This window comes from Leucoraja erinacea, chromosome 19 (genome assembly GCF_028641065.1).
Source record: "Leucoraja erinacea ecotype New England chromosome 19, Leri_hhj_1, whole genome shotgun sequence".
NCBI lineage: Eukaryota > Metazoa > Chordata > Chondrichthyes > Rajiformes > Rajidae > Leucoraja > Leucoraja erinaceus.
This window is the reverse complement of record NC_073395.1, coordinates 12,916,982-12,944,924: the sequence shown is the minus strand read 5'-3', so window position 1 is coordinate 12,944,924 and position 27,943 is coordinate 12,916,982. Positions and strand designations below refer to the sequence as shown.

Genomic DNA, 27,943 nt, shown 5'->3' with positions numbered 1-27,943 from the left:
ATCGCTCGGCCCCGGCGCCCGGGCCAAAACTCCTCAGCTGGCCCGCCGGCTGGGCTTTGTGTGCAGTGCAGCACCCGGGACAAGTTCCTAGCCGAGTAGGTCAACGAATTGCTGTCAGGAATTTATCCCTTATTTTGACCTTTTGTCCTTTATTTGGGAGTGAGAAAGTTGTCAACCCTAGTTGTTAGCTGTCCGAGCGAAGTATGTGGTACTTACTACTGTTCATCCAATTTGCCTTTGACCTCACTCTGACAATGGAGGAGGCCCAGGACTGAAAGGTCAGTGTGGGAATGGGTTTGAGAATGCAGCTTGCTCTTTACAGAAAATACCTACGCCTTTATTCAATTTATGGATTCCCATTTCTCTCATGATGCCGACAAACTCCATTTCCCATGTTGTCATTGCAATATACACCCGTTATCACCACATGATGAACTCCATTTCCCACGACGCCTGTAACTCCATTTCCGATGTTGCCTTAGAACTCAATTTCTCACAATGCCACTGGTGCGCATAATTTACCATTATGCCATTGCAATACACGTCCGTTCCCACGACGCAGATGGACTCCATTTCTTAATGATATCATTCTTGGTTCTTCTTGGTCCTCCACAAAATATTCCAAATGGAATTTAAACTGGAAGTGGTGAAGTGAGGGATTAAGCCAGAAAGGGTTATTGGGAAGAAAGGGCTACTTTAAATCTAGTTGCATGATGGGCTTGTTGATGAGCAGCCCTACATGTGATGCCCCTGAACCACACACCGTTCCCACGACGCCCATGTCTCCATTGCCAAATGATGCCAATGGACTCAATTTCCCATGATGCCGTTAGACTCCATTTCCCATGATGCCATTGATGAGCATCATTACCCATGATGCCACTGCAATACACTCCCGTTCCTACGTCACCGATTTACTCCATTTCCCATGATGCCAGTGAACTCAATTTCCCAGGCTGCCGCGGGCGGTTTCCCAGGCGGCGGGTTGACGGTTTGCTTTGGGCTGCGGGCGGGATGGGCGAGGTGTTCGGCTCCTCGCTGCTCGACCTGTAAGTGCCGGGACCACACACGCACACACCCAGAGACACACCCATAGACCGAGAGACACACCCACAAACACGGCCTTGTCCTTCATTACACCGGCACCCCGACATCCTCCTCATCTCCTCTCCGATCCTTATCTGCCCCCCCCGTCCCTCACAATGCCCCCCACCCCTTCCTCTACACCCCCATCCCCCTCTCAATGCCCCCCACCCCTTCCTCTATCCCCCCCATCCCTCTCAATGCCCCCCCCCCCTTCCTCTATCCCCCCATCCCTCTCAATGCCCCCCACCCCTTCCTCTATCCCCCCCCACCCTCTCAATGCCCCCCACCCCTTCCTCTACCCCCCATCCCTCTCAATGCCCCCCACCCCTTCCTCTACCTCCCCCCATCCCTCTCAATGCCCCCCCCCACCCCTTCCTCTACCCCCCCCCCCATCTCAATGCCCCCCACCCCTTCCTCTACCCCCCCCCCCCCATCCCTCAATGCCCCCCCACCCCTTCCTCTACCCCCCCCCCACCTCTCAATGCCCCCACCCCCTTCCTCTACCCCCCCATCCCTCTCAATGCCCCCACCCCTTCCTCTACCCCCCCATCCCTCTCAATGCCCCCCACCCTTTCCTCTACCTCCCCCCATCCCTCTCAATGCCCCCCACCCTTTCCTCTACCTCCCCATCCCTCTCAATGCCCCCCCCCTTTCCTCTACCTCCCCATCCTTCTCAATGCCCCCACACCCCTTTAAATGCCCAACACCCACCAAAGCCCCCCCCCCCTGTCTCTCACATACTCCCTGACCCTCAACACCCCCGCCCCAATGCCCCTCAATGTCCTACTCTTCCTCCCTTATTGTCCCCCACCCACCCTCTCAATGCCCCCACCCCTTCCTCTATCCCCATCCCTCCCAATGTCCCACAACCCCCCCCCCCCTTAAATGGCCAACACCCACCAAAGCCCCCCCCCCCCCCCCCCCACTCAATGCTCCCAGCACCCCTCAAAGCTCCCCCCTCGTAAAACCTTTTCACCCAGAGAGTTGTGAATCTGAGGAATTCTCTGCCGCAGAAGGCAGTGAAGGCCAATTCACTTGATGTTTTCAAGAGAGAATTAGATTTAACTATTGGGGCTAAAGGAATCAAGGGATATGAGGGAAAAAGCAAGAACAGGGTACTGATTTTAGATGATCAGCCATGATCATATTGAATAGCCTACTCCTGTATGTATTTTTTATGTAATGCCCCCCCCCCCCCTTTCAAGCCCCCCCCCCCCCACTCTCCTCAATGCCCTGCCAATCTTCCCCTCAAAGCCCCCCCCCCCCCCCATCCCCTTTGTGATTCTGACCTTTGGCTTTTATGATATAATTTTGAGTTGCATGGGTACAGAAAGCAGAGAAGCTGTAAAAATATCCGTGGTCCTTAAATTTTACTTGTCACAAGCTGGAGATTCAGCTCACTCAGTAATGTTTAATCCTCAATGACGAATGACAAGCCAGTATTAGTCTCTGCCTTACAGACCATATAAATGACCATAACATGATTAATCTTGTTATTAAAAACACTTGAGCATCAATGTCACAAACCAAGTTTTTTAATTCAACAATAACTACTGTCAAAATTATGAATTGACCCGATTTAACTTTTCATGCATATTATGTGCATTAGAGGTGTTTAGTACTATTAAAGACCGATTTGTATCCCTGAAAGGCAAAAGCAACACTTGGGCAACACAATATACAACAAATGAACCTGAAGCCCTTTATAGAAAAATAAGAAAAAAACACACGTTGTTAGGAAGAGATTAACAAAACAACAAAAAGTTACAAAGAAAACTAAAAGAATGTCAAGATGAAGACTTGGAAAAAGTCTATATATTGAGGGGCCTTCAATGTTTTACCCCTTATGCAAAATGTTTTTGTCACCATCCATATAATCTGACCCTGTCATTTTTCTGTTTATTTTTAGATGCCTATGCTCTCTGGTAAAATCACTTTCTAGGTATGCTACTGATGTGCAAACTCTGCCACCAAATCTGAAAGACAAATTAATTAAAATAATGAGCTTGCAGGGAATTATTACAGATGCGAACATGAGTCAGGTGAGCAATCAGTGACTTGTTTTACACATAGGTAACATTAAGTACAATTATTTGGTTCATTCTTAGATAGCGATTGATCATTCCTCCTGTAATCATCTGTTGCCTAATGGTATTGCTGCTTTTGTCAACAGCATGATAGAACCATCCAGTATGAATGACTTGGTGCTAGTGCCATGGCTGTTTGAAACATGAAACCCTTCAGGAATGTCGATAGCTATTGCACTACAGGATATTGCATGACAGTAAAGCCTGTTTGCCTTGTCCCATGGTTGAGCACTTCCTGATTTACTGGTCAAGTTCACCAATTGTAATCGGTAGAATAGTATTTTTCTTGTCTCCATCATCCTTCCCTCTAGTCCCATCACTTGTCTAAGACAAAATTGGCACATTTGGCTTCATCAAGTACTTTAAAACTGATATGCTTTAGCTATAGATATTTTTATGGTTGATTAAATTATTTGTGAATGAATTCCTCTCAAGAATTACTATGCTTTAGCTATGCAATGTTGTTAATTTCATTTAAACCGTACAGAGCACCCTATTGTTAATTGGTTACAGTCGCTACTTAATTTATTTCCTTTTCCAAGATTACGTATCTATGTACTCACGGTCGATGATTTGAATGCAGGTCTTACACCCAGGCCTTCAGAAGCTGGACCTCCGTGACTGTGACATTACAGACAATGGGTTGATCATGCTTCAGATCTGCACTCAGCTAAGGGAAATCAATTTGAGCTCCAGTGACTGCAAGCTCTCTGTAACTTCTGAAGGTATTATTAAAAGCTCATTTTGAACATAGTGGGGAGGGGGTAAGCAATTAAAGGCAGTTACTTATATTTCAACAATCAGTATAAAGTATTGCGTAAAGGGAAGCTTTTGTAGAAGTTAAAATATGTTGACTTAAACAAAGTATCATTGACACCATATACTTCCAATTCTCAGGGGTGATGGAAGTAGAAATTGTCATATACCGTTTCCATATGTCTCAATAGTTACAAGTGTTTGCAATTGCATCAAACAATGTAAATTTCAAGAATTTCAAATGTTTTTTCTGGATATTTTTTCCATTGCTTTCTGCTATCCTCTATCTCCCCTCGTAAATGTATCCATTGCTCTGTTTTTACTAATCCTCTGAGTTATCCCGCTCACCAAATAATCAATCATTGGCAAAGGCCATTGTTTCTTTCTTTTATATCTGCAACACGAAGAATTTTGACCCAGGGTTAATGTTCAGCTCTATCGCCCCCTTCATCTTTGCACCCAATTTTTTAGCCAGGAGTGTTCACTCTATGGAATCGATTTTCTCTCTCTCTCTCTCAACTACAGTATCTCTGGTTCACTGCTCTTGTAACCAGTCAGGGTCATTTCATCACAATCTCCTGACCTGTCATTGCCGCTCTCAATTTTTCTATCATTCACTCAAAACTTCCCTAGGGTTCAATCACAGCTTCATCATTAAACCTTTGTTGTTTGCAGAAATCACCCTCTATCTTTCAGCTGATCATATAGTTAGCATGCTGCCTGGCTTCACTCGGATATGCATGCGGAAAAGGTCATGTCACAATCTTCTACCCAAGGCTACTTTCATGGATAAAATCACCATTTGTTTTGGCAAGGTGGAATTGAATTAATTGATTTCTGGCCGTTCCGTTCAAGATTCTATCTCCAAAAATATTCTTCCATGATGGTGTCACCATTCAAGGAGGAAACAGCTTTGGTGGCTGTTTGGATACCCCTTCTTCTTCTTGCATATGGCGTGTACAGCCTAAAGTTGTACGACAACTTGTTCTATTTGATCTTATTTGATTGTGCACGCCGGATTTATTGCATTCGTTGAAACAGGGCGGACCACGTGAAGGTTGCAATCTCCCACCCCTTGGGAACCCCTGCTCTATACATACGTCACCTCAGCAGAAACTGATATCTAATCGCCCAATAATAACCTGCTTTAGTGATAAGATCTCTGGGAGAAGGTGTGGAAAGGATCCTTCTGGAGCTACCAAGCAGCTCATACAGGGGCAACGTTTGCTTAGCATTCAGCCTTTTTAGGGGAAGAAAAAGCTTATCTAGTGTCATGGATTCAAAGGTTGTTGCACTTTGCACTAATTCTCTAAACTGCATTTTGGTCTTTGACCAGCTGGAATTGAATAATGTTCTAAGTGTTGACACCATTGCCTAAAGAAAATGGCAAGTTCACAATTTTGGTCTCGTGTGTTACAAGGTTGCTTCTTTCCTGTTAAGAACAGATGACAGTGATCCTACTGTCAGTGTTACATACCTGTTGTGCTGCTGCAAGTAAGAATTTCATTGTTCCGTTTCAGGACATATGACAATAAAACACTCTTGACTTAATATCCACAGTCACTATGGCTTTGTAGTAGGTGCAGAGAATGTTGGTGGCCGATGCATGTACAGAGGGTTGGTATCTCAAGTGTGAAAGCCAGAAGTACCCATTATGTTGGCAATCATGCTGTGAACATAAACCCTTTCAGATGGTGTTACTGTGACTAATAAGGAACATTCTGTGTATTTTTACTGGGCTTATTGTACAATGTATTGGCATTATACATCACAAAAAAATAATGATGGTGTCTTCAACATCTGGATTTTAGTCAAGCAACTGATTTGATCCACAGTGTTTTGGTCCCTTTGGGGTCCTTCCCATCACTTCATGCTTTGATCCTGTTGGTATTGCTCCCACCGATTGAAAAGTAGTGACCACACAACGATGTGAATAGAAATTCAGAATCTGTGCATGCACTTATTTAATATTTTCTTGACACATAATGAAGTACTAGAGCTTAGATTTTGACATCTATCTGTTTTAATTATTAATGTTATACTTCCTTGCATTATGTGGTTCCTGCAGGTCTAAAAGTCATTGCTTCATCCTGTCCCCACTTGGCAGAAGTGTGTCTCAAAAGATGCAGGAATATTTCGGATGAAGGGATTGTTGCCCTCGCACAGCAATGCAGACTGCTACAAATTATCAACATTAGTGGCTGCTTGGGCGTCACTGATACCAGCTTGCAAGCACTGGGGAAGAACTGCAAATTTCTGCATAGTGTTGATTTTTCAGCCACAAAGGTACACTGATAAATATGATTCAAAATATTCTTGGTTTTCTGTGTCCTCCTTCAGGTTTCTTTGTCCTTTATACCCTCTGTCCATGGGGTTAGAAGCTTTGGTTTACTGACACAAATGGCCACTCTTGTCAACATATGCCATCAAGCAGTTCGGGCCAATATGACTGCCTTATGCCATTGTAACAGGAAGTTGTGAAAATATGTTAACAGTAAACCAAAAATCGTTTGGTTGAAGAGGCAAATAGAAATTTGCAATGTCTGGCAAATGATAATGCACTTACCTAAGAAAAGTAAATGGAACATTTGTTTAAGAATAAATAACATAGAAATTTGTAAATGTCAGAAATGTCTGTCAAATGTTCTTGTATTTACACTTCAAGTGCCAGCCATTGCAAATAATGTAAGTAGATCTCATAGCCTTTTCGGAAAGTTGACCGTAATCTTTATATATAAAGCCAGAAGGAAAAATATAAAGCTTATACTTGCCTTGCAAGCACCTATCATTCTGAAGTGATTTCATGATGTTCAGGAGGCCTGACTGTTCTTTCGATTTCAAGTCCAGGCAAGACTTGTGTGTTAGTTGAAAATTGCTCTCAACAGAACTGGACATAGGTTGTGTTCAAACATTCTGACCAAGATGCGCTAATTGATGCAGTTATACCTGGAACTGCAAAAGATAATTGAAATGCTACCTTAATTCCAGATATTGGTTATGCAGTTTGTATAATTGAGTAATCCAATGATGAAACATAAAATGTCAATTCTTTCTTGTCTATATATGTTCCTCAAAACCATTTTTCGCATTTTAGCGTAATTTGCAATGTTTAGCTAACTGTTAATCCATAGGAAAGGTGGATGGATGCCAACATGCTATCACACACTGTTTACTATTCTTGGCAAAGAGGAGACCATTGTAACATCTTGAAGCAGACTTTTTTCTTGTAGTTTCAATCCATACTGCTGAACACTGATTAAGCTTATCACTCTTTGTAACAATTTACTGTGACAAATATAAACTTGGATATCAAAATTCTTATAAATCCATATTCCACTACACTAATTAATAACACAAAGAGTGATTAACATTCAAGAGGAATTATTCAAAGACACAGTTCTAAAATAAATTTGCTACTAGCTGTATCTCAGTATGAAACTTGTTCACCGCCAGTAATAGCATATTTATTTTTTCTGCATAGTACAATGTAGCAGAAATAAAATAAACTGCATTCATTATTCTTCATACTGAACTACAGTTATGGATAAATAATCCTAGGGTCAATTTCTCTTTGCCATTTGTGTTCTGAGACCAACATGTTGTGGCCTGCATGTGCACTTCTGCCCGTAAATTGCACCAAATGCCATATTTATTTAAGTGTTAACACAGTTGTGTCATGCAATGCTGACTTTATGCATGTTCTGCTAATTTGGAGTTGTGGTTCAACAAATATCCCCCATTAATTCATCATGGCTGAATAACTATTAAGTAACATTTAAAGAAATCATTATTACATAGCTATGATTTTGTAAATGCCTGTTCTTTCCCATTGTTATTCCAAGTTGTGATCTATAGTGGTGTTATAGAAAATGCTCAAGGATCTAATTCTGAATTCAAGATTTCTCCACAAAGCAAATATGGGTTCTGTCAAAATGGATGCTTTGATAGCAATCCTCATGAACTGCTGGAATAACTGAGAGAATGAACAGGACAGGCTCCTAAAAGAGTGTGAAGGTGAGAACTTGGAATGCTGTCAGCAATATGGTGAGAGGAGTTTAATTTGGTATTACACACAACGTCTCGGGGAGTAATACTTCTACGAGAATATGTAAGGGATAATATGTGAGACATCTGCACTTTGGTCTGGATGTCCTCATCAATGTCACATCCTGTTGCCACAACTGAAATGTCAGAGCAGTCAAGGAGTGCACTACTAATGCCTGCCAAGGTGACTGATGGATACTTATGCAGTTTTTTAAGTGTTCCTGGAAATATTTGTAATGTATTTCATTTCCCTATCTGATGGTTTGAAAACAAAGTTAGATTTTATTCTTCTCTGCCAATAACCAGTAGATGGATAAAGCATACAGTCTTCCCAGGAGGTTTCATGACACAAAATGCCAGTGACTACATGCATTATGCTTTATGGAAACCTCGTTAACAGCAGAAAAAAAAAAATCTACTCCCTTAAGTTCAGTAGATGTGCAATCAGAGGCAATGAATCCAAAGACATGCAGGTTTGTAGGTTAATTAGCTTCGGTAAAATTGAAAATTGTGCTAGTGTATGAGGTGATTGCTGGTCGGTGCAGACTCAGTGGGCTGAAGGACCTGTTCATGTGATGTATGTCTAAAGTCTAAGGAATCAAACACATCAATGCCTGGTATTCTTGAAGCAACCATGTGTTCATTTTGTAGTCCTTTATTTATTTTAGGCAGCACAATAAAACAATGGTCACTAAAGAGCAATAGATGCAATTTGATAATGTCATGTAACCCTTGCTTGCAAATGCTGCATGCACAGAATGGAACAATGCCAATGTATAGACACTGGTAATGTAATGAGTTTTGCACTGTTTTGTTTTCTATATATTATTTATTATAAATAAAGCTTATTTGGGAAATTTTAAAAAATGAGGTCAGATAGAGCAGATAGTTGGCTTATTGATTTATTGGTTCCCCTGTCTGACCCGTGCGTTATTCACCACAGGAGACATCAAGATTGTCTGTGTGACAGGCAGCATCTCTGGATAGAAAAAATAGGGGGCGTTATGTCAAAACCATTGGCCTGAAACGTCACCCATTCTAAAGACTGTATTTCTAAAACACTGCACTCTAGGAATCTAGAGGAAAGAATCAAAATGTTACAAATTAGGTGGACCAGAATGTTATTTAATTCCCTGCCCTTGACAGTTCAATCTTGCTCATTGAATTAAAAACATGTATTGCCTGTTGTTGTACTGATGCTTTTGCCACAGTTAACATATGATCTTAATTAGTTTCAATTTGGTTTGGTTTATTATTAGCACGTGTACTGAGATACAGTGAAGAGCTTCGTTCTTAAATAGATGTCATGTTATTAACAGTACATCTTATTTTGGTAATTGTCCACATGGATATGATTTAAGAGTAAACAATACATAAATGCTCAGAATCATTTATTCTGGTGCTTGAAGATGTATTTTAAAGGATAAATATATGATTAAAGTTTCCTATTTCTGCACCGCTTAAATTTAAGAGCGATCCAAATTTAATGAACAAAGAATGAGGCAACTAGCTCTGGTAACTCTTGTGTTATCTATTTGAGGTAAGCTGTGAATTGCAACATTACCCAAACACACTAATTTATCTTGAATACATCATTAATATCTATAGCTTGTGACTTTGAAAAACTTTGCCAATAATCTTTGAAAACGATGTACAGGTATCAAGGGTTATGGGGCAAAAGCAGGAGAATGGGGTTAGGAGAGAGAGATAGATCAGCCATGATTGAATGTCAGAATAGACTTGATCGGCCGATTGGCCTAATTCTGCTCCAATCACTAATCAACTTATGAAAACTAAAATGTTCATGAAAATTGTTCCTTGTTTTTGAAATAATTTCCACGAATGACAATTAATTATATACTTAGTTGTACAGTTGGATAGTTAGAGGAAGAATTATCTTCAACTTAAGGAGCTTGGGGCACTTGCAGTCACTTTTGTATCAGAACATTTTAAACATATGGATCCAATACTTGCAAGTGTGCTACAAAAGAAATAATGGGATTCATTCATTCTGTGAACAATGTTATCTTATGAAGTGAAAAGCTTTAAAATTGTACACTGCATGTCATTGGAAGTTGTACTTGGCTGGCCATGTTGAGTGCTTCCAATGGTAAAGCAGCTGTGCAGGAGGAAGAAACTGATGAGAAAATATTATAAAAATTATCAATATTAATTTCAAATTATCTATAATCTCATCTATCCCTTTTTCTGAAGCCTCTTCCAGATTTGCAACTTTTCCCTGCACTCCAGTTCTGGTGTTTTGAAACTCCACATTGAATAACTCCACCTTTACTTTTTATTGTGTGTTTTTTTAAGGTTTGGAATTCCCTCACTAACTACCTCTGTACCTATTTGTTCTTTTTGGCATTCCTTTGAAAGCTCTGCCTTTGACCATGATTTTGCTCAATTTGGCTTTGATACTATTTTTTATTTGATAGCACTTATGAAATAGCTTATGTTTATCACAATGTGCTGTATGAATAGATTAAGCTAGGAGTCCAATGGGTGATTTAAAATATACTGTGTCACTAAAATAGTTCATTTTCTAGATCAGCATATATTTAGCAAGACACGTTGACTGTCATTGTTGCAGTTGTTTGATCTATTATATGCTGTAAATTTACAACATATTTATGTCAGGTTGAAAAAGCTACTTTTCTTAACAACTAAACAGGTTCACTTCTTAATAAACAGACACCACACAAACTGGTAGACCAGTTCAAAACTTTACTTATTATCGGCCGATGGAAGGGAGGGAGAACTCCAGTCAAGTGACCAATACAGGCACTTGACCGTCCTCCATCCACATCTCTGAACAACAGAATTACATTGCATTAAATAGTTTATTTTTTGTCCCCTTAGCACATTCCAGAGATTAGTCATGGTCAGAGGTACAGGAAAAGGTTTCCACAGAATGCATCACATCAAAGGCATTTTGTTTACATGGTACAAGATATACTAAAAACATTGGCCATTTGGTTTACGACATTTTATCTTTCTACTTCCCTGGTTCCTCTCTAGTCACTTCGTCCCTCATAAACATTGACCATTTGGTTTATGACATCTTACATCAAAGAGATCTCTCTAGCTTCTCCTCTCTGCTTGTCACTTGGGAGACAATGTTATAGGAGGCAAACCTAATTTGAGACTAAATATAAGCTGTAAGCTAGCCCAGAAGCCAATTTAATATCTTCTTATATTTTTAACTAAAATTCGGCTTCATCATTCCATCCTTTTATCAAAAATTTGATAACAACTACAGTCCTTGCTGAGTACATACGAAAGACCACAAGCATCTCGTCAGACAAATTAATAGTACACTAGTAGCACAATCAATGCATACAGTTCCACAAGTCCCTCCAAACATTTTAAATGGCCACCAACCTCCCCCGGACGTGACACTAATATACTACCATAGGACAGGAAAAGGATCATAAAAATTGCTCAGCCTTTATTCGGCTTCGCTTGGAATTCCCCGTCTGCTGGTGTAACTGGTTCATGCTTCTCTTGTGTGGCACTGCATTTGCAACAATGCCCTGTCACAAATATACTGTTTCCTAAAAATACACCAGTGCCTTGGTTGTGGCAAAAACAGGTAGATTTAACTGGCCTTTGCAGACCTCTTACTGTCTGCAGTCAGGGTATCTTTGCTGCGCTTGTCATGTTTGACTTCAATCTTGTTTAAAAGGAGGTGTGTACCATCCTTTAAATGTGGGTTAGTCCGCAAGTTTGCCATTCTGAAGAAAGTTCAGTCCATGTGGGGTGGGCCACCCCAGAATAAAGGGAGCATCAATAGCCCATCGTCCTTGTTTCCACAAACTGTTCACAGTCAATCAAATGTATCCAATGACGATGATCTTCCATCTTCACAGCAGTTCATGTTCTTAGCAGCTCTTGGTTGTTTCTTTCAACACAGTCTCAATTTCTTCTTGTCCCAGCACCCCCGTCATCGTATAGCTTTTATGGCTTCCAGCAAAGCTCCTCCAACCTGGAAATGTAGATCTGGCAAGACATGGGTTAATTGCCGACCATACATAATTAGTTAATTGCCCAGGGCCTGTAGGTGGCTTCCCCCCACTCTCCAGGGGGTGGACACAGCAGTTTTTCCTGTATCAATAAAAAGTTGTAAAGCTTGTTCACCAGCTGAGTTTCTCCAGCACTTTTGTCTACCTTTGATCCTCCAGTATCTCTAGTTCCTTCTTAACGCTTCCCTGTGAATTTATTCTTTAATCCGATTATAGGTTAGTGGTGCACCAAGAAAAGTTTACAGTGTGGATGGTATGGTCATACTGGACATTCGAAGCAAGAGAGTGGATTGGAAGCGCTGCATGACCTAAATTTAGCAGCACACAATTTTATTACCTCACTGAGAAAAGTACTACTCTGTAGAATGTAAGATGGTTCCCTGGGAAGTATATGTTTTATGTTTGGACAAAACTGATGAGCTCAATAGGTGAAATGAATAAAATTTGGGTGGTGCAAAACTTCCAAGTAATAAAAGCTGATAATGTTATACTTAAATTAACATTGGTATTGATAGTTGGATTAGGGAATAAAATGTAATTCGATTTCCCTGCTGTACCCCATATTCGTTCAGAGATGTGCACATCACTGGAGGCGCCTGCCTTTATTATCCATCCTTACCTGGCCTTGACCTGACGAGGCAGTTTACAGGCATTCTCCTGATTCAAACACCAGAACTGGAGTGCATGGACAAGTTGCAAATCTGGAAGAGGCTTCAGAAAAGGGGATAGGTGAGATTATAGAGAATTTGAAATTAATATAGTTAATTTTGAAGTTACATATATCGGCTTGATCAAATAACAGGTGGCAAATTTCCTTCCTTGAAGGTCTTAACCAAATGGGTTTGTATTTTTATTAAAACATGGTAGTTTCACAATTAGTATTTCTGACTTGTTTGTAAAATTGAATTTACAGATTTAATTATCTATCTGATTTAATAATGATGTAGATTGGTAATCTGGGAACTATGTTAAAAGTAATGAAGTTTTCCTCGGCACCCTTGCAAGCAAAAACGGTAGGCTATTCAAAAAATATATATTTTGGTTTAATTCAAACTTGTTTTGAATAGCTGTAAAAAAATATCCAAGGAGGAGAAATTACACCATATAACTGACAGGCAATCATCCAGATCAATCTGAAGAAGGGTCTCGACCCGAAACGTCACCCATTCCTTCTCTCCAGAGATGCTGCCTGTCCTGCTGAGTTACTCCAGCATTTTGTGTATATAGGTGCTCCACCCAGTGGCAAAGAATGGGAGAGTAATCTGTAGTGTACGAATGGCCTGCAATGAGATCATGAGGGTGGGTGGTTATAAAATAAAACGGGAGTTGGTGGCCTTGCATGCATGATGCAGGCCGCTGACATCTATTACAAAGGTAAGTTCAGGTATTATTTTAGATTTTAAGAAATTAAATTATGCATGCTTTATATATTAAATGTATTGAAATATTAAAAGTATTTAAATTAGTTTAAACTTAAATGTTGGTGATTATCAGGGGAAAAAATGTCATGTAAGATATTTTTGACATCAGCAAGCTGTCAAATGACCATTAAGGCATTGCTTTGGGGTGGTGCACAAGCTTCCATTGTTTGAGGCCAGGATGTCACTTGTGGTCACAACTGAAAGGCCTCGAGTGCAATAGATCCCACAAGTACAAAAAGTGACAACAGACATTGAACCAACCCGTGCAGACAATGCAGACTATTGGTCAGGTTGAGGAGCACAGTCCACCAATTCTGTACAAAGAAGTGCAGAACCCGTCCTGCAATTGGTAAAGCACATGCAGGCATGTATATCAAAATGGTAATTTTCAAGAGGTTTTAGACCATTGCCGTTGTTTCCAACCATGCTTTCTCTAATTATCATTGCTTTCTTTAACTCCTCAGGTTTCCGATGCTGGTGTTATTGGGCTGGTGAATGGAGTGTGTTCCCATAATTTAAAAGTAGGTTTTGTGGTACGATTTCTGTGTTCATGATTCTTTATGAATCTTGTCCATATCCTGATTTTTCTCTCTCCTAAATTTTACAATTCAGGGTTGCCAAATGTGTGGAATATTTAGTTTCACAACAATCTTATGTTGCAATTAAACATAACTGGAAGAGCTATTCAAAAAGATCATATCTACTCAAGTGCTCTTTTGGAGAGAGAAGGGATATCTGGCAAGACAGGAAGATGTGGGCAGTGGGATGCTCAAGGACAGGGTGAGGGAGGAGGAAGGTGGTATGGTTTGTTGCAAGCTTTTAAGCAGCAATTATGCAGGAGGAAGATGAAGAAAATATGAGATAGTGGGGAAATTAGTGGGGAGGATATTTCATTTTAACTCTGAATTACTTTCTCCAGTTTGTCATCTTAACGCTCCCACCTCAAACTAAATTAGTATTTTTAGTCAAGGTTTCAGACATGATATTGATTAAAATCTGATTTCAAAAACATTAGATTTTTCTGCAAATTGGATAAGCCCTGCGTATAGTTCAATAGTTCTGGTGTCAAATTTGCTACAGTCATTATCAAAAATTGGGGCTTCTTAAAGGCGGGTTGTATAGAAGACACCATTCTTTAATATGAAAAATGTAAACCATTTATAGCTTGTTAAAAAGGAAAGTTACTGCAAACATTTCACGACGGTAGAATGCTTGAGGTGGTGCAACTTAGAAGGTCAGTCAGTATTTCTGGAGAGGGAAAGAGAGTAAATGTTATGGGTCTATGACTTTTATCATATAAGTGTTTCCAGCTTGTAGAAGAAAATTAAAGTCTCCGGCTACTTAATTGTGGTTAGAATTAAATAAGGTAACAAAAGGGTGTGTTTATGTGGCAGTTGGCATCTTTTGTTAGCCAGCTACAGAGACATTGTAAAACATGTTTTCTCATCGGTCAAAGTATTTTCTGACATAAATAATACTCTTGGTAGATAAGGTGGAGTAAGATGTCCTTGTCAAGATGTCCTTGTATCATGCTCAATTTGTATTAACCATCTGTTGCTGACTAAGATTAACATAAAGAAATAAATATATTATGACTAACAGAATCATTAATGACCATGTAGTAGATACCAATAACAGGAAAACATAGAGTCAAGGACAAAGTATATTTTTCTATAATTGTATCTAATCGCAAAAAGTTGTTTACTGAACTGTTTAAATATCGGCAAATTCTGCTGCAAAGATAGAGAACTGGTGAGCAGTTAGACTGCCGCAGTCTCCATGATATCATTGCAATAAAGCCTCTTGAAGTGACTCTTAATGTCTCAGTTTTTCCTTTAAGTCAATTTCCTCGACATAGCATTTTATGTTTATATTTCAGATTTCTAGCGAATGTTCCATTTTGCTTTCCTTGACTAATTCTTGGAATGTACAGTGCCCTCCATAATGTTTGGGAAAAGACCCATCATTTATTTATTTGCCTCTGTATTCCACAATTTGAGATTTGTAATAGAAAAAAAATCACATGTGGTTAAAGTTCACATTGTCAGATTTTAATAAAGGCCATGTTTATACATTTTGGTTTCACCATATAGAAATTTCAGCAGTGTTTTATACATAGTCCCCCCCCATTTCAGGGCACCATAATGTTTGGCACACAACAATGTCATGTAAATGAAAGTAGTCATGTTTAGTATTTTGTTGCATATTCTTTGCATGCAATGACTACTTGAAATCTGCGATTCATGGACATCACCAGTTGCTGGGTGTCTTCTCTGCCAGGCCTGTATTGCAGACATCTTTAGCTTATGCTTGTTATAGGGGGTAGTCCCCTTCAGTTTTCTCTGCAGCATATAAAAGGCATGCTCAATTGGGTTCAGATCGAGTGATTGACTTGGCCACTCACGAATTGACCCTTTTTTAGCTTTGAAAAATCACTTTGTTACTTTAGCATATGTTTGGGATCATTGTCTTGCTGTAGAATAAACCGCCGGCCAATGAGTTTTGAGGCATTTGTTTGAACTTGAGCAGGTAGAATGTGTCTATACACTTCAGAATTCATTATGCTACTACCATCAGCAGTTGTATCATCAATGAAGATAAGCTAGTACCTTCAGCAGCAATACATGCCCAGGCCATAACACCCCCAATACCATATTTCACAGATGAGGTGGTATGCTTTGGATCTTGGGCAGTTCCTTCTCTCCTCCATACTTTACTCTTGCCATCACTCTGATATAAGTTAATCTTCGTCTCATCTGTCCACGAGATCTTTTTCCAGAACTGTGGTTGCTCTTTTAAGTACTTCTTGGCAAACTGTAACCTGGCCATCCTATGTTTTGCAGCTAATCAGTGGTTTGCATCTTGCAGTGTAGTCTCTATATTCCTGTTCATGAAGTCTTCTGTGGACAGTGGTCATTGACAAATCCACACCTGACTGCTGAAGAGTGTTTCTGGTCTGTTGGACAAGTGTTTGGGGATTTATCTTTATTATAGAGAGAATTCTTGTTATCAGCTGTCCAGTCCCTTTGCGATTAATAAGCTCACCAGTGCTCTCTTTCTTCTTAATGATGTTCCAAACAGTTGAATTGGGTAAGTCTAAGGTTTGGTTGATGTCTCCAACAGTTTTATTTTTGTTTCTCAGTCTCATATTGGCTTCTTTGACTTTCATTGGCACAACTTTGGTTCTCATGTTGATAAACAGCAATAAATGTTTCCAAAATTGATGGAACGACTAGGTGTTGAGAGCTCTCTTATACCTGCATTAAGGAGGCAATTAAACACACCTGAGCAATTACAAACACCTGTGAAGCCATGTGTCCCCAAACATTATGGTACTCTGAAATGGGGGGGGACTATATATAAACACAGCTGTAATTTCTACATGGTGAAACCAAAATGGCCTGTAATAAAATCTGACAATGTGCACTTTAACCACATGTGATTTTTTAATATTACAAATTTCAAATTGTGGAGTACAGAGGCAAATAAATAAATGATGGGTCTTTGGCCCAAACATTATGGAGGCCAATGTATACAGCGATATGAACACATTGCATTAGTTCTATTGCCGAGTCACAATATGAGGCTTGTCGCTTTGACAGAGGTCCCCTATTTCTGAAGGATAGTTAGAGAGACTGTTATACAGATCGATTTTTGTGATATTTAAAACCTCAGACATTTTCATCAACCCAAGTTCGTCTTATTGTTTATTAACGCTTTGTGCAAAAATGTTTGCTGCATTTGCGCATTTAATAATAACCACAGCAACTTAAAAGTTCTTCCAGCCTTTGAAACAATGCTGGAAAATTGGTCTATGCAAGTCTGTCTGTCCATTGTAATAGGATTTTGCCTTTTCGAAACAATGTTAATGTCAGGATATCTTTGCAGGAGATTCACATGGACCGTTGTGTGAACCTGACAGACGACGCAGTGGAAAGTGTGCTCATTTTCTGTCCCCATATTTTCATTCTTCTTTTTCATGGTTGTCCACTTATCACAGGTAAGTTATCATGTAGAATTAACCCTATGGACAAGCATTTAATTTTACTGCCAGTGTAAACTTGATTTGGAATATGAAGTAAATGAAATTAAGGCCTCACTGTGGATATTGAGTCATGCACTCTACTTGGTATTGAGTCATGCACTAATGCTCGTGACGGCTTCTGGACTTGCTTTTTGCTGATCTCTTCTGTGTCGACAGCATGCTGTGATCTAGGGCAAGAGAATAAAATCTACGATGATGCATCATTGGCTCTGATAGCTGAACATGCAGCCTGCACAAGTAATAATCAACCATAGGGATATAGTAGCCTGTACTCGGCTAATGTTCATACATAGATGAGCCTTTGTCCCCATCACGACATTGTGCAAAACCAGGCTTGCTTTTCTGTACCTGGTACAAAAACAGTTGGGTGTAGCGGGATCCCAAGATCTGTGAGCCTGCCAACACTCGCAGCCCAGGCTCCAGTGAAAATGACTCCTGTGTGAGTACTGAATGCGCTGGTAGTTGTTGAATTAACACTTGAGAGCTTCAAGAGACACTGACACTCAAGAGCCTGAGCTCCAGTCAAAATGGCTCCTGTGTGAGGGACTAGGTGAAGGCAATGGTTGAATTAGCACTTAGGATCACTAGAAAATTGGGAAATATGCAAATGTTCCCCTGAATTGTTCAGTCTAGCTTATTGCCACGTGTACCGAGGTAGCGTGAAAAGCTATTGTAGCGTGCTAACCAGTCAGCAGTAATTGTCCTATGCTTTCCGTTTCCAGATCGTTCAAGAGAAGCTCTGCAACAATTAGTCTGCCCCAACCAAATGAAGCAAGTGACATGGACCGTATACTAAATGTTCTTTTTTCCCCATTGCTTAATATCCGGTAATGAACCTATTCTGTAATTCCCATAAACTAGCAACAGCAGCTCTGAGCATATTTTGGTGAATTTGTGACCAATTAAATTAAATGTTTCTTTTTAACGTGTTTGCTGACTACAGTATAGAATATTTGTCTGTGAAATGTAATACTTGGTTGTATGCAATATATTGGTGCTATCGTCATTGCCTTGGTATGATGTACAAATAAATATTTGTACATGAAATTTGAGTCTGTGTGAAATCTTTGGGTGGAACTATTTTTTACTAGACTAAGTGGGTCCCATGTTCACACGGGAGGGCTGGTCTCCCCACACAATATTCCACCTCTCCACCAATTCCAATATTAGTGGGGGGGGGGCTTTCTGGAGCACTAGTATGGGTGTTGTGGGCCGAAGGGACTAGTTTCCAGAGGGCTAGTATGGACATTGTGGGCCGAATGTCTTATTGGGCTGGTAGCTCAGTCATTCAGGCCTGGTGGGCTGGCTGCTCAGTCACTCAGGCGTGGTGGGCTGGCTGCTCAGTCACTCAGGCTTGGTGGGCTGGGATCTCAGTCACTCAGGGCTGGTGGGCTGGCAGCTCAGAAACAGACAGAAATTATGTCCAAAACAGGGAGAGACAGGGGAGATGATGGAGATTCAATTTTAGACATTTCTCATCTATTTCTGCAGATCACAGTAATGAAGGAAGAAATTCCATCATGGCCTGAATCTCACAGAGAGTCAATGAAGGGAGTGAGAAAAATACTGGGGTGAGGTTTAATACTTGCAGGGGGTATACTTACTGATGGGCCGAAGGGAATCCTCCTGGGCTAGTACAGCCCTGACGGACTGAAGGGACTCTTTAAAAAATATCTGAGTGAAGTCTCAGTGAAAGGTACTTTTCCTGGCCTGGCACGGGCCTTTTCGGCCAAAATGCTCTTCCTGAGCTAATACGGGCATGTTGGGCGAAAGGGACTGGTTTCTCGGCTAATAGGGGCTTTGTGGGCCTAAATTAGTGGTTTCAAGCAGGCCAAATAATTAATTTCATTTCCATTTCCATTTCAGTATCACGCACAGGGCAGGCCAAACAACTCATCTCATTTTCATTTAATTTCATTTCCATTGCCATTTCAGTTTCAAGCACAGGGCAGGCCAAACAACTCATCTCATTTTCATTTCATTTCCATTGCCATTTCAGTTTCAAGCACAGGGCAGGCTAAACAACTCATTTTATTTTCATTAAGGGATAACAAATCATTTATTGCAAGTACATTGCAGACTCACAATTCAGTTGACTCACAGCAGAAGCACAGTTGTGGCCTCTCCCTCACAATCTTCCAGAGTGACTAACACATCCAGGCATCTGGGGTTTTATAGTCCTGCCCGAGGGGGCGTTACCTTCATCATGGTATTTGACAGACGAGAGGACCAATCAGCAGATCTCAAGATATTTTAAACATTCATAACTTTTTTATTTTTCATCGATCGGAAAAATCCTCGGGGGGGCTGCCTCAGCAGAGGAGGACTGTGAGTAAGATGGACAAAATTCATAGCGATATATGGTAGCGTTTTTTCTAAAATCAATATACAGCGCAGACAGGAAGTGGTCAAGATGAGACAGTTATATAGATATAATAACAATTAGAATAATTTTTATTTTTAAATGTCACGAAAGAAGAGTGACAAACTAGGTTATAGTGACAAAATCAAGACCTATGGGAATAACTCTGATTTGTGGGTTGAATTCTGAGGAAATTATGTATGTTCTATATTTAATTGAATCAAGGTAGTGTGATGGAATGTTGCACATTCAGCGGTCTTTGGTTGGCCAAATGCGACCATAAATCTTATTGACATAAGGAAATGCAGATGCAGATTTACAAAAAAAGGAACAAAAGTGCAAGAATAACTCGGGCAACATCCTTGGAGAACATGGATAGGTGACATTCCAGATCGGGATTCTTCTTCCGAAGAAGGGTCCGGACTTGAAAAATGGTCAATCTGTATTCTCTATAAATTTGACTATAGGAGCAGGGAGGTTCTACTGCAGTTGTACAGGGTTTTGGTGAGACCACATCTGGAGTATTGCGTACTGTTTTGGTCTCCTAATCTGAGGAAATACATTCTTGCCATAGAGGGAGTACAGAGAAGGTTCACCAGACTGATTCCTGGGATGTCAGGACTTTCATATGAAGAAAGACTGGATAGACTCGGTTTGTACTCACTAGAATTTAGAAGATTGAGGGGGGATCTTATAGAAACGTACAAAATTCTTAAGGGGTTGGACAGGCTAGATGCAGGAAGATTGTTCCCGATGTTGGGGAAGTCCAGAACAAGGGGTCACAGTTTAAGGATAAGAGGGAAATCTTTTAGGACCGAGATGAGGAAAACATTTTTCATACATAGAGTGGTGAATCTCTGGAATTCTCTGCCACAAGGTAGTCGAGGCCAATTCATTGGCTATATTTAAGAGGGAGTTAGATGTGGCCCTTGTGGTTAAAGGGATCAGGGGGTATGGAGAGAAGGCAGGTACAGGATACTGAGTTGGATGATCAGCCATGATCATATTGAATGGCGGTGCAGGCTCGAAGGGCCGAATGGCCTACTCCTGCACCTATTTTGTATGTTCCTGTTGTGGTTTTCAAATGGCTAGTTTGTGGTATAAACAGGCTAGGACTGTATGTTTTTGAATTTAGAAGGATATGAGATAATCTCACTGATATGCACAAAATGCTTCTGTATCTTGACAGGGTGGATAATAGGCTGAGGTTTTCAGTATATCGGGTGTCTAGAACCAACGGTCATGGTCTCAAAAAGCGCAAAGGTAAGAAAACAAAATGGATCCAGTAAACCTGAGGATTCCATTTCCCAAGAATGTTGTATAGTTGTCAGAGATTGACAGATCTGGTATTATGCAACCAAGGCATATGGGGTTAGTGGAGAAAAGGGACCCAGTCCATCGCAGCTACTGACCTCCCCACCTTCGAAGGGATTTACAGAAGTCGCTGCCTCAAAAAGGCAACCAGCATCATCAGAGACCCACACCACCCTAGCCACACATTCATTTCACTCTTGCCATGGGGAAGAAAATATAGGAGCCTGAAACTGTAATGTGCAGGACAGCTTCTTCCTTACCAGTCTATTGAACACTACAACCTCCAAATAAGCACTGAACTACATAGGCTTTTTTTTGCACTGTTATTGTTTGTTTGTGTGTGTATATAAACAAACATTTTTTCATTTATATTGGTCACAGAGTACTATGTTTACATATTCTGTTGTGCTGCTGCGAGTAAGTAAGTTTATTGGCCAAGTATTCACATACAAGGAATTTGCCGTGGTGCTCCGCCCACAAGTAACAACATGACATACAGTGACAGTTACGAATGACACAGAAAACACTAAACATTAATAATAAAACATTAATGATAAAGCACCATTGATCAAGCATGTGAACCAACAAAATACCAGATCAAAGGGAGGCTACATATTTTTGGCTGTTGAGCAACTACTAATGGATAAAAACAGTTTTTATGTCTGGCTGTGGCAGCTTTGACAGTCCGGAGTCGCCTTCCAGAGGGAAGTGATTCAAAGAGTTTGTGGCCAGGATGAGAGCGGTCAGAGATGATCTTGCCCGCTCGCTTCCTGGCCCTTGCAGTGCACAGTTCATTAAAAGTAAGAATTTCATTGTTCTGTTTGGAACATGACAATAAAACATTCTTGACTCTTGAGGTAAAAGATCAGACAGGAAGAGCTGAACGGCCTGTAATTGTACCCTGACAGGAAATGGCTTGGACCAGCCCAGTTTTATCCTACAAAAATCTCCAGATACTGCTTGAAGTCAATCCATAATTCTCCTCCTTTGTGGATGTAGGAAGTTCATACTCGCTGACCTTCTGCAGCCAGTTCTGTCCAACATATTTTGTAAACTCTGCTCTTCCAGGATCCCCAATGAGGATCTCTGGTCCATGAAGCTTCTTATATTTTGTCAGCCAAGTGAGTAAATCAGTGGCAAGTTCTTCATCGTAAAACATGTCTCCCAAAAGAATCACATTCCATTTTTCTTCAATCTTTCCAATTAAGTTTTCTGTTGCTACTCGCAGTGGTGGAATTTTGTTAAGTTCGCAGTTTATTCCTATCGCAATTGCTGCAACTGGAGGAAATCAGAATTGAACCATTTAAATATGCCATGTACATATATTCAATTCTATGTATGTGTAAGAAGGATCTGCAGATGCTGGTCTAAACCAAAGATAGACACAAAAAGCTGGAATAACTCAATGGGATAGGCAGCATCTCTGGAGAGAAGGAATGGGTGACGTTTTGGGTCGAGACCCTTCTTCAGGCCCGAACCATCACCCATTCCTTCTCTCCAGAGGTACTGCCTGTCCCGCTGAGTTACTCCTGCTTTTTGTGTCTATATACAATTCTATTTTCCCTATTTGCACTGTCCAATTAAGACCTATGAGTAGGAAGGAACTGCAGATGCTGGTTTACACCGAACATAGACACAAAAAGCTGGAGTAACTCAGCGGGTCAGGCAGCAGCTCTGGAGAAAAGGAATAGGTGACTACGAGTACCATCAAAATATTTCTTCAAACAATTAGTACTGTAAATAGATCATCCTATCAAGCCTTTTGCCCCATTCGGTCAGATAACAATGTTTACCTAACCTGCCTTTGTCCTGTATCCTTTGATATGCATTTTAAGAAAAGATAGTTCTTAAAAATTTTAATTGACCCAGTATTCCCAGTATTGACCCAGATGATCAGCCATGATCATATTGAATGGCGGTGCAGGCTCGAAGGGCTGAATGGCCTACTCCTGCACCTATTTTCTATGTTTCTATTCACAAGCATTGGAGAAATGTCCAAGTTCTACTAACTCTGGGAAGTATGTCACAGGCACTATGTAATTTGATCCTTAAATCAAGTTTCTCAAAACTAGTTATATTGCCTGATTCAATAAAACGTGGTGATCGTTTTGCTGAACATGCGCTCACTCTGCCTTGGCCTACACGATATCCCGGTAGCCAAACTTTTTAACTCCCCTTTCCATTCCCATACAGATCTTTTTGTCCTGGGCGTCATCCACTGTTAGAGTGAGACCACACGCAAATTGAAGTAAAAGCATCTCATGTTTTGGTTGGGCAACTCACAACGTTGATGAATGTTGATTTTTCTAATTTTAAGTAACTCCTGCATTCCCTCTCTTCCCTTCTTCCCACCCACCATAGTCATCCAACCAATTCCATTGTTCGCATCCCTGTATCCCTCTCACTATCATCCCTTCCCCAGCCAACAATGGGCCATAATGGGCTCCATCCTTCCTGAGGTCTTCTGTTTCTGGCCCTGATTTGTTCTGACCTTTTCTCGCCGACAGCTTCTCTCCCCACCCCACCTCTACCTTCAGTCTGAAGAAGGGTTCCGAGGCAAAACGTCACCTATTCTTTTTCATCAGAGATGCTGCCTAACCCGCTGGGTTACTCCAGCATTTTGTGTCTATCTTTGACAAAATGTTCTTCATTGAATGTAGTCAACACACAACTATTAGCGGTACCTAGTATGGGTAAAGGTTTATCTGTGCATTTCAAGTCATAAAACAGGGAATTTATATTTCCTAAAAGAACACAAACGCACATGTACCACAGAGAAAAAACAAAACTTTTTTCTTCAACTGCCTTCCACTGCTGACAAAAAATACCCATATTTCTAGAAATAGTCTCAAACATTTTTTATACACTGGGTAAATCATGGAATTATTGTCTACTAGAAAAATCAGGGCTATGATAGATAGTAGACACTATTAAACCTGCGTTTCTTTCCTGCATCTTTGCTCTAGTTACTTTAGAAATACACTGAATTACAGGCACAGCATCGACTTTTGGTTTCTGGGTTAAAAACTTAAAAAACTCTTTGAAAATTATTCTTACTTAAATCAAGTATGTGATTGCCATTTCATCTGCTTCAACTTCCTACGATTCCCAAATAGCCTCATACTCTTACAATTGTTTGCATTGTGTCTTATATAATGCATGCTCTGACTGTGCGTTCATCAGTCCCTGCTATTAATATCAAATAATTTTATCTTGTCTGACTATCCACTGTGTCATGTACATTTATTTTCTTTCAAAACACTGAGTGAGAATGCAGTGTATGGATATGCTTTGTGCTATAATTTAGGAAGTCTGCCACAGTGACTGAATTCATCCTGTGTGGGATTAAGTGTGTTTGGAAATTATTTCTAATTCTTCCTTTGTTTAATTGATATTGGATAGAACAATTTTTCAGGTGCTCCAAATATTGAATTTGCTCCGAGCTAGACAAGCGGAATTAAATAAAACATCCAAGATTCCTGGTCCTTCGGACTAGATCACTCACCTATATTGTACAAGAAGATGGATGGGATCAAGCTCAATGATAATTATTGGTAGTTTAGTTTAGCGATACAGCGCGGTGACAGGCCTATGGCCCACCGAGTTCGCACAGACCAGTGATCTCAGTGCACTATCCTACACCTTCGGGACAATTAAACATTTTTTTACTTAAGCCAATTAACCTACAAACCTGTACGTCTTTGGAATGTGGGAGGAAACCAGAGCACCTGGAAAAAAACAACGCGATCACGGGGAGAACGTACAAACTCCATACAGACATCCCCTGTAGTCAGGATCGAAGCCGGGTCTCTGGCGCTGGAAGGCAGCAACTCTTCATGAATATGTCAGTTCATTAATCAGTTCATTAATATGGCAAAAAATATTGGCCACGTGCATGGGGAGCTTTGATACTAAAACAATAACAGGAGTTCGATAAATCTCTTGGAATTGTCTTAGCATCAAATCTCCCCATGCAACCTTGCATTAACTTTGACATATATTTTGAGCCTTTTTCACAAAACTAAATATAAGGATACTTCACACTTTCGAGCTTATTCCATCTCTTGAGTAGTTCACAGGTGCTGCGTGTACTCATTCAATTTACCCACCTTTGCTGCATAATCTCTGATCCCCTACTACTAATTCACAGGACATTCAGCCCGTGCTGTTTCCCAGCAAAGCAATTCCATCAGTCCCATCCCCCTCTTTGCCCTGCAATTCACTCTCTGGCATTCCCATTTAACAAACTAAAATCTCCTCCATCACAACGTTAATATTTGCCGATGACCCAGCTTGAGATTCTGGATCTGGATGTACATTGTACTTCAGTTTGCCTTATAACTATAGACTCATCCGAGTTTCCTGTTGACTTGTGCTTACGTGGGTCAATGTCATTGGCAAGAACATCGGTCGCTCCACTCATGAAGGCTGCAATGGCTGATGCACCACAGCCACTTCCCAGGTCCAGAACTTTCTTTCCCCTTGTAACCGCAGGGTTATCCAGGATGTACCTAAGGGCGGTATTTAGAACAAGTCTGTTACTGGAAGATAGACACAAAATGCTGGATTAACTCAGCGGGACAGGCGGTATCTGGATAGAAGGAATGGGTGACATTTTGGGTTGAGACCCTTCTTCAGACAGAGTCAGAGGAGAGGGAGACACAGAGATATGGAAGGGTAAGGTGTGAAAACAACACATCAAGGGGGAGACAACCAAGGAAAATGCCTCTGTTACTAGGCCTCCTTGTATTTCCAAATCACTTGAATCACTATAACTTGATGGTTGGTGCAGATGTGGTGGACCCATTTCTGCTGATTTTTGCTGGGCTGTTTGCAAATAGAATGAATTTCACAGTACTCTGGATAATGTTTAGTCTGACCCTCACAGGGTACAGACGCAAATAACAACGGCAAAGAGTATATGTGTGGCTTGAATGATATCCAGTATTATATAATATTATAAATAATCGTGTTATATTGTTTTCAGAGTACTATGCCTACATATTCTGTTGTGCTGCTGCAATTAAGAATTTCATTGTTCTGGTAAAACATCAGATCCTCCAGCATTTTTGTGTCTATCTCTGGAAGGGACTGGTCCTGTACTGGGTTGGATACCTACCTGGACAGCGCCTGTCCTCCCGGCCAGTAAATGGCCCAGTAGGGGTCGCCGAAGGGCCATAGCCGGGCAGCCTGGCTCCAGAAGGGACAGCGCGGAGTGAGGAGCCGCAGAGTGATCTCCGGGCTCAGAGACCCGCTCACTGCCTCCGTGTTACGGACAATGAACTCTCGCAGCTCCGGCACGGAAGGTGCGCGGTGCCCCTGCCACAGCCGTCGTCCCAGGGCTGGGACGCGTTTACACAGCAGCATGGCACAGCTGCGCCGTGCGGCTACTAGGGGGAAGCAACGAGCATTGATGGTGAATCAGATTCAGCCCGCAAGAGTGGGAGGAAGGAACCCAGAAACACACAGCCTCCCCGTCCCGCTGCATTTGTTCCCCCCGCTGCCTGCTGAAACCGCACACTGGTTCTGCCTCCAACTTTGTCCTCATGAGCTATGAAGTGTCAGAGCTACTGGCGCCAGAGTCTACAGCTTCCCACCAAAGATCTTATAGCGAAGCTTCGCTATAAGATCTTTGCTTCCCACTACACCAGCATCCTGAGACCTATATTCTGCACTCTGCATCTTTCCTTTTGTTTTTATTTTATTTATTAGAAGTAGTGTACATTACAATGATATAAGCCAAAAATAACATAATACATTTCATGTACCACTTCATATTTTAAACTTTAAAAATAAGAAAAGTAAAGAGTTAGATAGGAACTCTGCATCTTTCCCTTCGTTTGTTTGTTTGTTTTTATGTGTATATGTGTGTGTGTGTATATATATATATATATATATATATATATAAACATAGTTCTCTGTAATCAATATAATAAACGAGAACAAAAGTTCAGTGTATGCACACACACACATATATGTATAGAATATATTTACCATGTGTATATGTATATATAGTGTATAGTACAGTATTATAGTATACTATAGTACACTACTATGGTATATATATTGTATAGTATATATACACTATAGTTGTGTGGTTTCTGTAATTACAAGTGTATATAAATATGTGTAGAAAAAGTGTACACAAAGTATAGAAAATAGACACAAAAAGCTGGAGTAGCGGGACAGGCAGCATCTCTGGCAAGTATGTATATGTGTGTGTGTGTATATACACTACTTTTTTCCCGTTTATTATAATGTTTACAGGGTACTATGTTTACATATTCTGTCGTGCTGCTGCGAGTAAGAATTTCATTGTTCTGTCTGGGACATAATGACAATAAAACACTCTTGACTTGATTTATGTAAAGTATTATCTGATATGATTTTATAACATGCGAAGCAAATCTCTTCGCCGCACCTCGGCACACATGACAATAATAATAAAGCTAAGCCTTAAATGAGTTGCGTTACTCGCGGAAATACATGCAGCAACCTGGGGGAAAGCAATGTTGGAATTTCCCCTTTGCTCTGACATAAATCAATGGGTATAGACAATGTGTCCCGGCCTGCTGAGTATTTCCCGCATCGAAGATTCCCAGCATCTTGTTGGATATTTTACAGTGGGAGCGAAAAGGCAAACGGCGAGCACAAACAAGACTCGTGAGACTGGAGCAAAACATGCTGCTGCAGGAAATCAGTGAATCAGACAGCATGTATGGCAGGAAAGGGTTGGTCATCGTTTCAGGTGATGTAGCGTCACAACCCGAAACGCTCACTACCAAAGATCCTATAGCAGAGCT

General features: G+C 40.7%; 2 protein-coding genes across 2 annotated transcripts; one reads left to right on the top strand and one right to left on the bottom strand.

Annotated features, from left to right (window-relative positions):
* Positions 1–892: 892 nt before the first annotated feature.
* On the top strand, positions 893–18,511 carry amn1 (antagonist of mitotic exit network 1 homolog (S. cerevisiae)). Its single transcript, XM_055650330.1, has 7 exons — positions 893–1,049; positions 2,996–3,128; positions 3,757–3,898; positions 5,998–6,215; positions 13,884–13,940; positions 17,308–17,419; positions 18,187–18,511. The coding sequence occupies exons 1-7, from the start codon at positions 1,015–1,017 to the stop codon at positions 18,258–18,260; spliced, it is 771 nt and encodes a 256-aa protein (XP_055506305.1). The 5' UTR covers positions 893–1,014; the 3' UTR covers positions 18,261–18,511.
* A 3,038-nt stretch (positions 18,512–21,549) lies between these two features.
* On the bottom strand, positions 21,550–26,634 carry etfbkmt (electron transfer flavoprotein subunit beta lysine methyltransferase). The gene is made up of 3 exons (XM_055650331.1): positions 26,260–26,634; positions 25,521–25,651; positions 21,550–22,418 (listed from the first exon to the last, which is right to left on the bottom strand). Exons 1-3 carry the CDS (start codon positions 26,505–26,507, stop codon positions 22,078–22,080), a joined length of 720 nt encoding a protein of 239 aa, XP_055506306.1. The 5' UTR covers positions 26,508–26,634; the 3' UTR covers positions 21,550–22,077.
* Positions 26,635–27,943: the final 1,309 nt, after the last annotated feature.